This window comes from Coregonus clupeaformis, chromosome 33, assembly GCF_020615455.1.
Source record: "Coregonus clupeaformis isolate EN_2021a chromosome 33, ASM2061545v1, whole genome shotgun sequence".
Classification (NCBI taxonomy): domain Eukaryota; kingdom Metazoa; phylum Chordata; class Actinopteri; order Salmoniformes; family Salmonidae; genus Coregonus; species Coregonus clupeaformis.
The window spans coordinates 18,179,305-18,195,907 of record NC_059224.1 but is presented as its reverse complement, the minus strand read 5'-3'; the positions used below and the strand labels follow the sequence as shown (position 1 = coordinate 18,195,907).

The 16,603-nt window shown below is 45.2% G+C and overlaps 1 protein-coding gene across 3 annotated transcripts in view; it reads right to left on the bottom strand.

The window, feature by feature from the left end:
- LOC121548727 (kelch-like protein 29) overlaps positions 1–16,603 on the bottom strand; it is a 371,638-nt gene that overhangs the window by 9,307 nt on the left and 345,728 nt on the right. For all 3 annotated transcript variants that reach the window (XM_045210180.1, XM_045210181.1, XM_041860268.2), the window contains one exon: positions 5,213–5,406. In XM_045210180.1, the coding sequence (XP_045066115.1) occupies positions 5,213–5,406 (194 nt within the window). The remainder of the gene's footprint in view (positions 1–5,212; positions 5,407–16,603) is intronic.

Below are 16,603 nucleotides of genomic sequence, written 5' to 3'. Positions count from 1 at the left end.
GGCGGAGGTAGCAGTCCTGCTGCTGGGTTGTTGCCCTCCTACGGCCTCCTCCACGTCTCCTGATGTACTGGCCTGTCTCCTGGTAGCGCCTCCATGCTCTGGACACTACGCTGACAGACACAGCAAACCTTCTTGCCACAGCTCGCATTGATGTGCCATCCTGGATGAGCTGCACTACCTGAGCCACTTGTGTGGGTTGTAGACTCCGTCTCATGCTACCACTATAGTGAAAGCACCGCCAGCATTCAAAAGTGACCAAAACATCAGCCAGGAAGCATAGGAACTGAGAAGTGGTCTGTGGTCACCACATGCAAAACCAGTCCTTTATTGGGGGTGTCTTGCTAATTGCCTATAATTTCCACCTGTTGTCTATTCCATTTGCACAACAGCATGTGACATTTATTGTCAATCAGTTTTGCTTCCTAAGTGGACAGTTTGATTTCACAGAAGTGTGATTGACTTGGAGTTACATTGTGTTGTTTAAGTGTTCCCTTAATTTTTTTGAGCAGTGTATATACACATATATACACACACATATATATTCTTTAAAAAAATATATATATTTAAAAATATATATATTTCCCTTTATTACTTTCCAACCCCACCATCCCCTCCGTAATTGGAGTAAACTAGTGAACAACAATGCTTAGGCCTCTACTTCCAGCTTATACTTACTATATACATTTTATGGACACAGTCAATAATTATATTTTGTTTGTTTTTCTCCTGAACTTCCTCTGATCATTTTCATGATGTCCATCTGGTAAGCTTCTATATGCCATTTCTTTCTAATTGTGCTCTTTCACAAAAGTTCACAATATATAACCTATATACTTATTATGGACACAGCATGTCTTACAGCATGGTCCTCTGTAGCTCAATTGGTAGAGCACGGCGCTTGTAACGCCAGGGTAGTGGGTTCGATCCCCGGGACCACCCATACACAAAAATGTATGCACACATGACTGTAAGTCGCTTTGGATAAAAGCGTCTGCTAAATGGCATATTATTTATTATTATTATATTATATTACACTAGTTATCTTGTTGTTATTAGTTGTTGTTATTAGTCTCATCCTTCAGCTCCATTCAACACCTCCCATCTATCCCTTAACACTATCCATATTGGATTTCTATTTGCCATATATTTTTCAACTGTACTGTGAAGTTTTACAAAAGTTCTGAACCTTTCTATTCTCATAGTTTCTACAGTTTGTGAATTGAAAATAAACATCTTTGCTAAAAGTATTATTATATTATTGATCGATTGACTATGACTTTTCAGATCACCCAGTAATGCTATCTGCAGGGTCAGCTCCATGCAAATATTGCAATCCTTCAGCCATTCCTGGACCTGTGTCCAGAAACAAGCTACAAATGGACAGTACCAAAACAAATGATCTACTGATTCTGTCTCTTCACAGCCAAATCTGCAGAGCTGGGAAGATTGTATCCCCCATACAAATAACATTCTATTGGTAGCAAGAATTGTATATAATAATTTAAATTGAAAAATTCTAAGTTTTGAATCCGGCGTCGTTTTGCGTATCAGTTCATAAACACTATGCCATGGAATCGGTACGTCAAAAATCTCTTCCCAGCAAAATACCTTGTGAATATGCTGGAGAAAACAGGTACAAAAGTATCTATATCCACAGTAAAATTGACATAACCTAAAAGGCCACTCAGCAAGGTTAGAAGCCACTGCTCCAAAACCGCCATAAAAAAGCCAAACTACGGTTTGCAACTGCACATGGGGACAAAGATCATACTTTTTGGAGAAATGTAATCTGGTCTGATGAAACAAAAATAGAACTGGTTGGCCATAATGACCATCGTTATGTTTGGTGGAAAAAGGGGGTGGCTTGCAAGCTGAAGAACACCATCCCAACCGTGAAGCACAGGGGTGGCAGCATCATGCTGTGGGGGCGCTTTGCTGCAGGAGCGACTGGTGCACTTCACAAAATAGATGTCATCATGAGGAAGGAAAATTATGTGGATATATTGAAGCAACATCTCAAGACATCAGTCAGGAAGTTAAAGCTTGGTCGCAAATGGGTCTTTCAAATGGACAAATACCCCAAGCATACTTCCAAAGTTGTAGCAAAATGGCTTAAGGACAACAAAGTCAAGGTATTGGGTTGGCCATCACAAAGCCCTGACCTCAATTCTATAGAACATTTGTTGGCAGAACTGAAAAAGTGTGTGTGAGCAAGGAGGCCTACAAACCTGACTCTGTTACACCAGCTCTGTCAGGAGGAATGGGCCAAAATTCACCCAACTTATTGTGGGAAGCTTGTGGAAGGCTACACAAAACGTTTGACACAAGTTAAACAATTTAAAGGCAATGATACCAAATACTAATTGAGTGTATGTAAACCTCTGACCCACTGGGAATGTGATGAAAGAAATAAAGCTGAAATAAATCCTTCTCTCTACTATTATTCTGACATTTCACATTCTTAAAATAAAGTGGTGATCCTAACTGACCTATGACAGGGAATATTTACTAGGATTAAATGTCAGGAATTGTGAAAAACTGAGTTTAAATGTATTTTGCTAAGGTGTATGTAAACTGTCAACAACCACGAAACGGTGAATGCACACGTCAGCAGATTACATTGAAATCAATGTTCGGCCATCGTGTCTCCAATTAATTATATACCTCAGTGGTTTTAACTAAGGCTTTGTTATCATCACCTGGTAATCCTGATTGTTCAGTGGGCTTCCAAATCACGTTTAATGCCCTTAATGCCCGTTCTTCTCTCCCTCTTAGCAGGACACATGGACACTGGATTAGTGACTGTCTGAGAGAACTGTTCACAGCTTGGGTTGGAGTGTGTGATAGAGATAGAGCATGTGTGTGTACGTGTGCGTGTGTGTGTGTATAAACATGTAGGTTGGAGTGCTTCAGTGAGCGCATGTGTCTATAGTAAATCGATGTTGAGTCCATGTTCAGGTGGTGTGTGTTTATGTTACTGCATATGTGTGTGAATGTATGTGTGTGTGTGTATTCCTGCATGTGAGTGAGAGCAGGAAAGAGTTAGTTGATAAGTGTTGAGAAAACCATTTGCATCTCATCCAGGGGAGAAGGGTCCAAACGGATAAGAAAGGACTCACTGGGTTATACCCAGCGTATATTTTTTAAAACATTTTTTAGTCATTTAGCAGACGCTCTTATCCAGAGCGACTTACAGTTAAGTGAGTGCATACATTTTCATACTGACCCCCCGTGGGAATACAGGCTGCTGTCCTCTGCTCCCTTCCAGTCCTTCCTCTCTGTAATAGCTGCACCCTCTCCACTGTCTGTTAGATCATATTCCTTTCTTCCTCCCCCCGCCCTTCCCCATTCTCTCCCCGTTCTCCCCATTCCTCTCCCTCGCTCTCCCCGTTCCTCTCCCTCTCTCTTCCCCCCGTTCCTTTCCCTCTCTTCCCACCGTTCCTTTCCCTCTCTCTTCCCCCATTCCTTTCCCTCTCTCTTCCCTGTTTCTCCCCTGTTCCTCCCTCTCTCTCTTCCGTTCCTCTCCCTCTCTCTACTGTTCCTCCCTCTCTCCCCCTCCGGTTCCTCCCTCTCTCCCTGTTACTCCCTCTCTCCCGTTCCTCCCACTCTCTCTCCCCCTGTTCCTCCCACTCTCTCTCCCCCTGTTCCTCCCACTCTCTCTCCCCCATTCCTCCCACTCTCTCTCCCCCGTTCCTCCCACTCTCTCTCCCCCGTTCCTCCCACTCCCCGTTCCTCCCTCCCTCTCTCTAGCATATAGAGCAGAGTAAATTAACAGCAGAGTAAATTAGCGTATAGAGCAGGTCCTCTCTACCCCCCTTACCCAGTCCCTTCCTTTCTACCCCTCTCCCGTTCCCTCATCTCCCCCCTTTCTCCCTCTCCCCCCTCCCTCCCACTATCTCTGCCCCATTCCTCCCACTATCTCTGCCCCATTCCTCCCACTATCTCTGCCCCATTCCTCCCACTATCTCTGCCCCATTCCTCCCACTATCTCTGCCCCATTCCTCCCACTATCTCTGCCCCATTCCTCCCACTATCTCTGCCCCATTCCTCCCTCCCTCTAGCGTATAGAGCAGAGTAAATTAGTGTATAGAGCAGGTCCTCCCTCTTCCTCCAACTCTCTCCCCCGTTCCTCCCTCCCTCCCCCGTTCCTCCCACTCTCCCCCCGTTCCTCCCACTCTCCCCCCGTTCCTCCCACTCTCCCCGTTCCTCCCACTCTCTCCATTCCTCCCCCCCTCTCTCCCCCGTTCCTCCCACCCTCTTCCCGTTCCTCCCACCCGTTCCTCCCACCCTCTCTCCCGTTCCTCCCACCCTCTCTCCCGTTCCTCCCACCCTCTCTCCCCCGTTCCTCCCACCCTCTCTCCCCCGTTCCTCCCACCCTCTCTCCCCCGTTCCTCCCACCCTCTCTCCCCCGTTCCTCCCACTCGCTCTCCCCCGTTCCTCCCACTCGCTCTCCCCGTTCCTCCCACTCGCTCTCCCCCGTTCCTCCCACTCGCTCTCCCCTCCTCCCCTCTCTTCCCCCGTTCCTCCCACTCGCTCTTCCCCCGTTCCTCCCACTCGCTCTTCCCCGTTCCTCCCACTCGCTCTTCCCCGTTCCTCCCACTCTCTTCCCCGTTCCCCCACTCTCTTCCCCTCGTTCCCCCACTCTCTCTTCCCCCGTTCCTCCCCCTCGCTCTCCCCCGTTCCTCCCACTCTCTTCCCCCGTTCCTCCCACTCTCTCTTCCCCCGTTCCTCCCACTCTCTCTTCCCCCGTTCCTCCCACTCTCTCTTCCCCCGTTCCTCCCACTCTCTCTTCCCCCGTTCCTCCCACTCTTCCTCCGTTCCTCCCACTCTCTCTCCTCCCCGTTCCTCCCACTCTCTCTTCCCCGTTCCTCCCACTCTCTCTTCCCCCGTTCCTCCCACTCTCTCTTCCCCCGTTCCTCCCACTCTCTCTTCCCCCGTTCCTCCCACTCTTCCTCCGTTCCTCCCACTCTCTCTTCCCCCGTGTGTGCATATTCATTTGAATGTGAATGGTGGGTGGTGGGGGTGGGGGGGGGGGGTGTGGTAGTGTGAACTGTGCTCTCATTCCGCTCTACATTTCTGCCATCTCTGCCATTCTCTGACTGACTGTTCAGTTCAGTTCATCATGGTTAGAGCCAGAGTAGAGAGCGGATTAAATGAGCGTATACAGCAGAGTAAATTTGAGCATAGAGCAGTTAAGAGTATTGACTCTTACCTATCATGGGTGACTCTATGAAGCTCCAGGAGTTGGCCTGAGGGACGTATGATTGTAGTACTCCTGCAGATCGGCCTGCCTCGTTCACCCCTCCAAACACATACACCTTCCCCCCACACACTGTGGCTGCTGCAGAGTGCACCGGCTTGGGGAGCGGAGACACCATCGCCCACTGGTTGGTTATGGTGTCGTACCTACGAAGAGGAGAGAGACAAGGACTGGTTAGTGATGGTTCATACCGCATACCAACACAGAGAGAGGAAAGAGACAAGGACTGGTTAGTGATGGTTCATACCTCATACTAAAACAGAAGTTTAATTAACATGTGCTACCATTGTTATTTAATCTGCAAGGCCTTTTTCAATATATTTGAAATGTACATTTAGAAACTTCAATATTGCAATATGCTAGCTAGCTTATGGCCCATGTCTCCTGCTACTTTCTAAATGGTGCACACAGCACTACTGCAAACAAGGGACTAGAATACAGACATTCACTACATGGCCAAAAGACAACTGCTCGTCGAACATCTCATTCCAAAATCATGGGCATTAATATGGAGTTGGTCCCCCCTTTGCTGCTATAACAGCCGCCACTCTTCTGGGAAGGCTTTCCACTAGATGTTGGAACATTGCTGTGGGAACTTGATTCCATTCAGCCACAAGAGCATTAGTGAGGTTGTGCGATTAGGCCTGGCTCGCAGTTGGCGTTCCAATTATTCCTCCACCAAACCTTACAGTTAGCACTATGCATTCGGGCAGGTAGCATTCTCCTGGCATCCGCCAAACCCAGATTAGTCTGTTGTACTGCTAGATGGTGTTTCCACTGCTCCAGAGTCCAACGGCGGCGAGCTTTACACCACTCCAGCCGACGCTTGGCATTGTGCATGGTGATCTTAGGCTTGTGTGCGGCTGCTCGGCCATGGATACCCATTTCATGAAGCTCCCGACGAACAGTTATTGTGCTGACGTTGCTTCCAGAGGCAGTTTGGAAGTCGGTTGTGAGTGTTGCAACTGAGGATAGGCGATTTTAACACACTACGTGTTTCAGCACTCGGTGGTCCCGTTCTGTGAGCTTGTGTGGCCTACCACTTTGTGGCTGAGCCATTGTTGCTCCTAGTCGTTTCCACTTCACGATAACAGCATTTACAGTTGACCTGGGCAGCTCTTGCAGGGCAGGCATTTGATGAACTGACTTGGAACTGAGCTCTTCAGTATGGGCCATTCTACAACCAATGTTTGTCTATGGAGATTGCATGGCTGTGTGCTCGATTTATACACCTGTCAGCAACATGTGTGGCTGAAATAGCGGAATCCACTTATTTGAAGGTGTGTCCACATACTTTTGGCCATGTATTGTAGTATCACCAGGGATAAGTCAATACTGAGTCCAGGGAGCCAGCCATGATGAAACACGCAACGGTAGAAGTTAAAGACACCAAGTAACATATGTTCGGACATATCGACAGACTGCAACACAAAGGCAACCAGCCATGATGAAACAACTATCTGACACAATGATGGCAGCTATAGACATTAAACCATAGTAACACATGACAGACATCATAGTAACATATGTTGTGAGCAATGACCTCATAGTGTCTACTGTTCTGTTATGTAGTGAGTCAACACACTACAACAAACTGAGTTCCCTGGCAACGACTTCAAGACCAAACCCTCACACACCAAGATGACAAGGGTTGACACCATGACTGTTGGCCCTGTCCATCAGCAAAATGTGTGTCTGTTTGTTTATGTGTGTGCGCGTATGCACGTCCGTGCGAGTGTGTGCGTGCGTGTTTGCATGTCTATAAAGTCAATTACAGACCAATTGGTTGGAGGAGTGAAATGCAATCATGTTTCAGATAGCATTAGCTGTGAAAACACATCAATCATGTGTTTAGTGACGGTCAATACTGTGGCTGTTGGTGAAGAGGAGAGCCAAGGTCACTTTGGGAGCTATTTACAACACAGAGACCGAATCAGGCCATCAACAAACATTTTAATTGAGGAATATGTGTCAGACAAGTTTGTTTACTATTTACTCATATTGTCTCTGAAGATGACACACGAAGCGAAACAGAATCACTGTTGGAGAGATGATCTGGGGAGGCTAGCTGTCCGTCAATATGATGTTTGGTATGACAGGATAAATAACGTGTGAGTAAGTGTGTGTGCGGATACAGAGGCACATGGAAGCCTAGCTAAGCCTAGTCTCAGCCTGCTACAGAGAGCAGGCACATTAGATATGAGTCACCAACAAACACACTAATATGCAGTGGTGAAAGTAGATTTAATTTCTTACCGGTACGGGACACACAAGTGTGCACATGCATTTTTTTTTTTATAGCCTAGGGGTGTAATCATAGAATTACATATATATTCTCTATTAATTTCATATATAATGTCTGTGGGTGTAGTGGCCTAGGCTTAGTAAAGATGTCATAACACTTAACATGCAATACCTTTTAACATAGGCGGAGCGTGGGTTTCAAGTTTGGGGAAGCTAATTTACACCATAAACACGCACTTTTATAATAAAGCATTCCATGCATCCACGCATTTGCAGACTTATGTAAGACAGCCTACTATTCTTAATGTGATGATTAGATTGGACAGTCAATTTAGGCTAATAATATACACTACCGGTCAAAAGTTTTAGAGCACCTACTCATTCAAGGGTTTTCTTTTCTTTTTACATTGTAGAATAATAGTGAAGACATCCAAACTATGAAATAACACATATGGAATCATGTAGTAACCCAAAAAGAGTTAATCAAATAGCCACCCTTTGCCTTGACAGCTTTGCACACTCTTGGCATTCTCTCAATCCTTCTGTGTGTGTCTGTTTGCATGTGTGCGTGCGTATGTGTATGTGTTGGTGTTCAAAGTTTCTGATATTTTTTTATAACCAAACCCTGATCTGTACTTCTCCACAACTTTGTCCCTGACCTGTGTGGAGAGCCCCTTGCTTAGTGGTGTTGCAGACTCTGGGGCCTTTAAGATAAGATATTACAGTTTTTAATGTCCCGTTGGTAGGATAACCGTAATCTTAGGTCATCCAATTTATTTTCAAATGATTGAACATTGGCTAATAGGATTGATGGAAGAGGCAGTTTACTCGCTCGCCGTCGGATCCTTATAAGGCACCCCGATCTACGTCCACGATATCTCCGTCTCTTCCTCACGCGAATGACGGGGATTTGGGCCTTGTCGGGTGTCTGTATGATATCCTTCACGGCCGCCTCGTTGAAGAAAAAATCTTCGTCCAATACGAGGTGAGTAATCGCTGTCCTGATATCCAGAAGCTCTTTTTGGTTATAAGAGACGATGGCAGAAACATTATGTACAAAATAAATTACAAATAACGCGGAAAAACACACATAATAGTACAATTGGTTAGAGGGCTGTAAAACGGCAGCCATCTTCTCCGGTGCTGTTACCATGTTCATAGAATGTTTGTGAATGACATAGTAAGGCATTTGTGAAAATTCTATAGCAATATAGAGTGGGAAAGTGGCCGTGCGTTTGGACAATTAATAGACACTGCAGTAAATAAAACCTAATAAAAACATATCTTGTCCAGGACCGGAGTCTACACAGACCGGTGTGCCATAGCCAATCAGAGTAACAGTAGGCCTTTATGCAAATAAGCCATTTGCCACATGGGCCTGCCATCATTCACTTTGAACTGGACTGTGTTTACAGGCAGTAGCAACAGCGCGACTTCAGATTATTAGAACGCATTTGACAAAAGCCACAATATTCACCCGAATGGATTTCTGCAAATATGTAAATACCACAGGAGTCCTCTTACATTTGGGAACTTCACAGTCCTATTGGTCAAACAACAATAAAAAGGTAGCCAGAGCGAGATGAGCTAAAATCTAAATGAGGGAACATTAGATGAACCCCCTCAAACTTTTTCAGCTAGTTGCCCGTAAAAATTGCACTGATAAACATTTACATTTACGTCATTTAGCAGATGCTCTTATCCAGAGCGACTTACAAATTGGTGCATTCACCTTATAGCCAGTGGGATCACCACTTTACAATTTTTTTCTTTTTTTTTGGGGGGGGTAGAAGGATTACTTTATCCTATCCCAGGTATTCCTTACAGAGGTGGGGTTTCAAATGTCTCCGGAAGGTGGAGCCTACTCCTCCTTCTGCAGCTTGCCTGTCAATGCATGCTGTCCCAACCAAACCACGTTTTGACAAATGAATGGGAACTTGCCTGCCCGCCCATTTGATCAATGATAAATACATTTGATTGACAACTAAGGGTGTGTTCGTAAATTGCCTCCAGTGTGTCAGAGTGCACTCTGCATTCGTATATTCAGAGCGTTGTCAGATTGTCTGATCGTAAATTCAGAGCGTTTCGCTCTCCAAGCGTTCAGAGCGCACACTGCACTATTGACATGGGACGCTCTAGCCGAAGAGTAGGGTTGATATGAGCATTCCTTACAACGGCAGTCAAGCATCCAAGCTAACTGGCTAAAGTTGGCTAGCTACTTCCAGACACAACACATCATTCTGACCATTTTTGTCAACCTAGCAGAGCTGGTTAGGCAGTTTACATGTTATCTAGAGCGTTAGTGACTAACTGTGCTGCTGGCAACAATTGAATTACTTTTTTTGCCAACGTTTACTGACACCGGTCATATTCAGCAGGTGTTGTGCATTCATGAATGAATCAGTTATTCTGCGCTTCGGCACACTCAGACGAAAGTGCTATGAAATCGGAGTAGATAGCCAGAGTGAATTTATGAACGGAAGAGATATTGCTAACTGGATAACAGTCGTTCAAGTTTAGCATAGCTGAAAACAATTCACATTTCTTGCTAGCTAACCAAATGACACCATCTCTAGCTGTAGCCACTGATAAACGATATGAGGGGGAAAAGTCGGTCACTCACCCACTCCTCCAATGACATCCTCCCAGCAGCTAGCTAACGTTAGGCTCAGTGTTTTTAGCTTGCTAAATAAATAGCTACTTAAATAGATAAGCTAGCCTATTAGCCACGTTATGACTGACTTGTGATCATTACCCTGTTTGATTGTATTGACATTCCCAGCCTTAGTTACATTTGTCAGTTTCTGTACCCAATATTGAGTAATTGAAACTGAAACAGTGCATCCCGAATGGGTGGAGGCAGAAAACAATACCAGGTCAGCTGTGATTTACAACCTGACAGCAATATTTTTGGGACTACCAAGAAATGTATTGGTAATTAAAATTAATCATGCATTGAACTGCATCCAATGCCTTACTGTACACGTCATGGGATTTTGGGTCAAATATAACCTATTTTTAAAACCTCTTATAAAGTTGGTACCATAAACAGGGAATTTGATATTTTTGACTGATATTATGATTGCTTCATATCTGCAAAGTAGTTAAAACGCTGTCAGTTCCAGGTAGTCTGTAGATTATTCACCATAACAATAGCAGCACAGACAGCCCAAAAGAGAGTAAGGCCATGGTGAATGGGGTTTAATAGTGGTTAGCTAGCTAATGGTGTGTGCACTTGCGTGTGTGTGTCTATTATCATTTTCATACACAGAACAAAACCATGGAAAAATAAAAGCCAACTTAAGACCTAGTCATGATTCCTGCATTTTAAGACCCTGTAACCAAAACACATCTATCGGGTCTGTGTGAATGGTTCTCTGTTTTAAACTGCAAACAGACCCCATGGTTTAATAACACACCCCACCCCTCCCAATTTGCCAGTTACCCACTGATATGTATAAAAGGGGTATACCTGTAAATACGTGGTAAATAAGGGACTGTTTGAAAGGGGGTCATATAAATATTGCATTATATTTTTATTTACAGGTAACATACCACATCGACTGTCTGAAATGGGTATCAGTGTGTGGGTACAGTATGTCTGTGTGTGTCTATGTCTGTGTCTGTCTATGTGTGTACTAGCACAGAGAGACTGTGCTAAGCTCCAGATAATGACACACTCTCTCCCAGCCTCAGTTACAGCAGAGATGACAAGATCTTGTGTGATATGTCCAGAGGAAAAACAACACTGATCTGTGCCTCGACTCAGACCTAACAAGAGAGGAAGACAGAAAGACCGATGGAGGAGAGAGATTGGGGGGTGGAGAGAGAAAGAGAGAGGCATCTCTATGGCCCATGCCTTCAATCTCTCCACACCTCTACACCTGTATTTCTCTCATGCTGGGGTAAAGTTAGAGCAGTAGTTTCCCCCTATGATTTTACTATAAAGACACCAGGATCCGGAGAGCCACAAAACAGCAGTGCGATGTGTGTGATACTGACAGCTTCTAATTACGATGTGAAATCACCCATCCCATCATGCTAAATGAGAGTGTTTCTGTGTGTTTCTGTATGTCAGGGCATGTTAATTGCCTCATCACAGTGTAAAGGTATAATCTTTTTTTCCCTTCTTTTTTTTGGGGGGTAGATCAGCTTTAATATTGCAGATAGATTGTAACTTCCATCAATGTAATTGTCTGCATCACTTCCAAAGGTAGAATCTTAGTCTCACTTTGGGGTCCAAGGACTAACTTTAGCTGAAGACATACATTGCTAACTAACCGTGTTTCTGACTCATTAATTACTTGATCAGGAGAACAGGAGGAGGGGAAAATAACATCCAAGATAGTGATATGACATCCTTTTGATTGCCCTGCCTAATGTATTGGAAATAAATAGTACCTACTGAATAGACACAACACTAGGGTTACTGTGATGCTTTGATCCGGTTGGCTTTGATAACATGGCTTAAGTCACTCCTTTGAAGCAAAAACACATTTGATTGTCAAAGTAAACAAGGTCAGTGCATACTGTGATCCATGTAGCACCAAACCAACTTCATTAAGTCCCTTACAGCAGAACACACCAGCCACTAACACCCATGCATGGACAGACACCTACAAGCAGCACACACACAGAGAGCCCCGTCACCTTCATCTAATCCCAGACAATCCACACTGGCTCTCCCAGATTTACCCATAATCCCTGAGAATAAACTCATTTACACGCTGCCCTGTACATTGCAGTCGGTCTATATCGATGTGTGTGACAGCACACTCGAGACTCTTGCTGCTACTCTGCATCCTCCGCCATCCATAACACTAATTTGGAAACTGGTGAGAGGGCACCTTGAAACACTGTCACGAGAGGACTGGAGACGGAGGGTGAGTGCGTGTATGTGTGTGTCAGAGACGGTATCCCAGTTTAATTGGACGGGGTGTCAAGTAGGACATGCGACATCAGTGTCCAATTACTGATCCTCACTCTGCACGCACACACATGCGCACATACTAGAACAGAACACACACACGTCTTTACTAACCCGTACACTGGACACCTAAACTTGTCACACTCATGCACACACACACACACACACACACACCTTGCTATTGTAGACCTGAGACGAGAGGTACATGAAAAAAAGCATGCAAACACAAACACTGTCCTCAGCAGTTGTGCCATCCCTCAGTGTCGGAGAGCAGTGAGTGTTTTAAGATAATCTGGCAGCACAGCTTTCCTTTGTAAAGGTCAGTTATCCATCTACAGCAGGCTACAGCAGCAGGAAAGGCCCGTTTCCTGGATGCTCTCAGCCCAGCAGCTTTTACACTACCCAGTAGTACCTAATTAACTACACACACATTATTCATGTCTCTCTTTCTTTCTGTGGGCTTAGTCTATCCTTTCATATTTTTCCAGCCCGGAGATATTTCTAATAATCTATAGAATGCTAAGAGGATGGGGGAGTAAGGGAGAGAGAAATTAATTATTTAGTCTGCTGGTAAAACTTGGAAATCACACAAACCATCAGCTAGTTGTTCATCAGCCTGGTAAAAGACACACACACACAACGCCTCAATCTTCCCATGCATTACTTCCCTCTCTAATTTCTTCTTTTCCACTCCCCCTCTCCTAATAACTCTCCCCAGGCCCTAACCCACAAATCTCAGCCCTGCCCATTTCTCTGGCTGTAACCTGGACGCCCAGCTACATGAGGGACCGAGCAGGCCTCCTCTCCAGACATCCCTGTTTCATCATCCTCTCCTACAGAAACCTCAGGCCCTCTCACGTGCGCGCATGTTCCATCTTTCTCTCTCTCTCTCTCACACACACACACACACACACACACACACACACACCCCTCAGGCCCTCGCTGTGACAGGGAGGAAGCTGGTGTGTCAGGGATAAGTCAGATGATCTGGCCGCTGTATCCTACAGCAGCCCAATACTATATAAGAGAGGTAAAGGAAGAGGGGAGAGAGAGAGGGGATAAAGGGAGAGAGGAGATAAAGGGAAAGAGGAAAGAGAGCAATAGATGGGGGGAGAGAGAAAGATAAAGGGAAAGATGGGGGGGGGGGGTGAAGGGAGAGACAAGGAGAGAAAGAGAGATGATTCTTTAGCTCTTTAGGACCTTCTTCCTCTCTCCTGGCACCAGAAACTAAATCAAAGAGACAGATAGCCACCCCGCAGAGCTGGCAACGCACAGCCCAGGGTCAACACACACACGTGTCCACACAAGAGAAAGAATAGGTTGATAATTAGTGAAGGATGAATGGGTGTCGGCTGAATTGGCCTTCATACCAATTTACACAGCAGAGAGAGGGATGAAGAATAATGAGAAAGGAGAGTGAAAAGAGAGAAAGGGTGAAAGAATAAGAAGCTAGAGAGAGAAGGTGTGATGGAGTGGAAGAGAGTAGAGAAAGAGGGGTGAGTTAGTAGGAAGGGGGTTAGCTGGAGCCCTGACAGCACAGTAGGAGACAGGATTGTGAAGTTGTTAAGGATTAGCTCTGCAGGGGGGACCTACACAGCAGGGGGTCTGGAGCTAACTTTACCTCACCACGGAGCTCTGCCGTGGGGCTACAAAGGCCCGGACACCCCCCTCTCCTCCCCCAGCTCCAGGCAAAGACACAGGCACAGGAAAACAGCTTATCAAGACGCCACATTAGGAGACGAGAGGGGATTTGGTTTGGCGTGCAGGTGTTTTTCTCAGCAATGAATGGCTACCTCCAGCAAGGAGGGTGTGTGTCTATGCCTGTGTATGGATGTATGAGTGTTTATGGGATTGTGTGTGTTTGGATCGTTCATACTTGTAGTTCTACTGTACAGTTGAAGTCGTAAGTTTACACACCTTAGCCAAATACATTTAAACTCAGTTTTTCACAATTCCTGACATTTAATCCTAGTAAAATTCCCTGTCTTAGGTCAGTTAGGATCACCACTTCATATTAAGAATGTGAAATGTCAGAATAATAGTAGAGATAATTATTTATTTCAGCTTCTTTTCTTTCATCACATTCCCAGTGGGTCAGAAGTTTACATACACTCAATTAGTATTTGGTAGCATTGCCTTTAAATTGTTTAACTTGGGTCAAACGTTTCGGGTAGCCTTCCACAAGCTTCCCACAATAAGTTGGATGAATTTTGGCCCATTCCTCCTAACAGAGCTGGTGTAACTGAGTCAGGTTTGTAGGCCTCCTTGCTCACACACACTTTTTCAGTTCTGCCCACACATTTTCTATAGGATTGAGGTCAGGGCTTTGTGATGGCCACTCCAATACCTTGACTTTGTTGTCCTTAAGCCATTTTGCCACAACTTTGGAAGTATGCTTGGGGTCATTGTCCATTTGGAAGATCCATTTGCGACCAAGCTTTAACTTCCTGACTGATGTCTTGAGATGTTGCTTCAATATATCCACATAATTTTCCTTCCTCATGATGCCATCTATTTTGTGAAGTGCACCAGTCCCTCCTGCAGCAAAGCACCCCCACAGCATGATGCTGCCACCCCCATGCTTCACGGTTGGGATTGTGTTCTTCGGCTTGCAAGTGCCCCTTTTTCCTCCAAACATAACAATGGTCATTATGGCCAAACAGTTCTATTTTTGTTTTATCAGACAAGAGGACATTTCTCCAAAAAGTACGATTTTTGTCCTCATGTGCAGTTGCAAACCGTAGTCTGGCTTTTTTATGGCGGTTTTGGAGCAGTGGCATCTTCCTTGTTGAGCGGCCTTTCAGGTTATATCGATATAGGACTCGTTTTACTGTGGATATAGATAATTTTGTACCTGTTTTTCCTCCAGCATCTTCACAAGGTCCTTTGCTGTTGTTCTGGGATTGATTTGCACTTTTCGCACCAAAGTACGTTCATCTGTAGGAGACAGAACGCGTCTCCTTCCTGAGCGGTATGACGGCTGCGTGGTCCCATGGTGTTTATACTTTCCAACGCTGTTTAAAGGCACAGTCAACTTAGTGTATGTAAACTTCTGACCCACTGGAATTGTGATACAGTGAATTATAAGTGAAATAATCGGTCTGTAAACAATTGTTGGAAAAATTACTTGTATCATGCACAAAGTAGATGTCCTAACCGACTTGCCAAAATATAGTTTGTTAACAAGACATTTGTGGAGTGGTTAAAAAACAAGTTTTAATGACTCCAACCTAAGTGTATGTAAACTTTCGACTTCAACTGTATATGTGTGTGTGTGTGCGTGCAGGGCAAAAGGTGTGTCTAGAGGTGAATGGGAACCTGCATATGTGTGTAGAATGGGTTAAATGAGTGGGGGCGTATCTCTGTGTGGCTTAACAGCTTCCCCTAGCAGGCAGACAATGGAGAAGATTACTGTCACAACCCCTCTATACAGCCAGGCTGAATACTGAGGAGAGCTTCTATATAACCACTATACAGACAGGCTGAGTACTGAGTGGAGCTTCTGAACTCAGCAAAAAAATAAATGTCCCTTTTTCAGGACCCTGTCTTTCAAAGATAAATCGTAAAAATCCAAATAACTTCACAGATCTTCATTGTAAAGGGTTCCCATGCTTGTTCAACGAACCATAAACTATTGAACATGCACCTGTGGAACGGTCGTTAAGACACTAACAGCTTACAGACGGTAGGCAATTAAGGTCACAGTTATGAAAACTTAGGACACTAAAGAGGCCTTTCTACTGACTCTGAAAAACACCAAAAGAAAGATGCCCAGGGTCCCTGCTCATCTGCGTGAATGTGCCTTAGGCATACTGCAAGGAGGCGTGAGGACTGCAAGGAGGCGTGAGGACTGCAGATGTGGCCAGGGCAATAAATTGCAATGTCCGTACTGTGATAAGCCTAAGACAGCGCTACAGGGAGACAGGAGGGACAGCTGATCGTCCTCGCAGTGGCAGACCACGTATAACAACACATGCACAGGATCGGTACATCCGAACATCACACCTGCGGGACAGGTACAGGATGGCAACAACAACTGCCCGAGTTACACCAGGAACGCACAATCCCTCCAGTGCTCAGACTGTCCGCAATAGGCTGAGAGAGGCTGGACTGAGGGCTTGTAGGCCTGTTGTAAGGCAGGTCCTCACCAGACATCACCGGCAACAACGTCG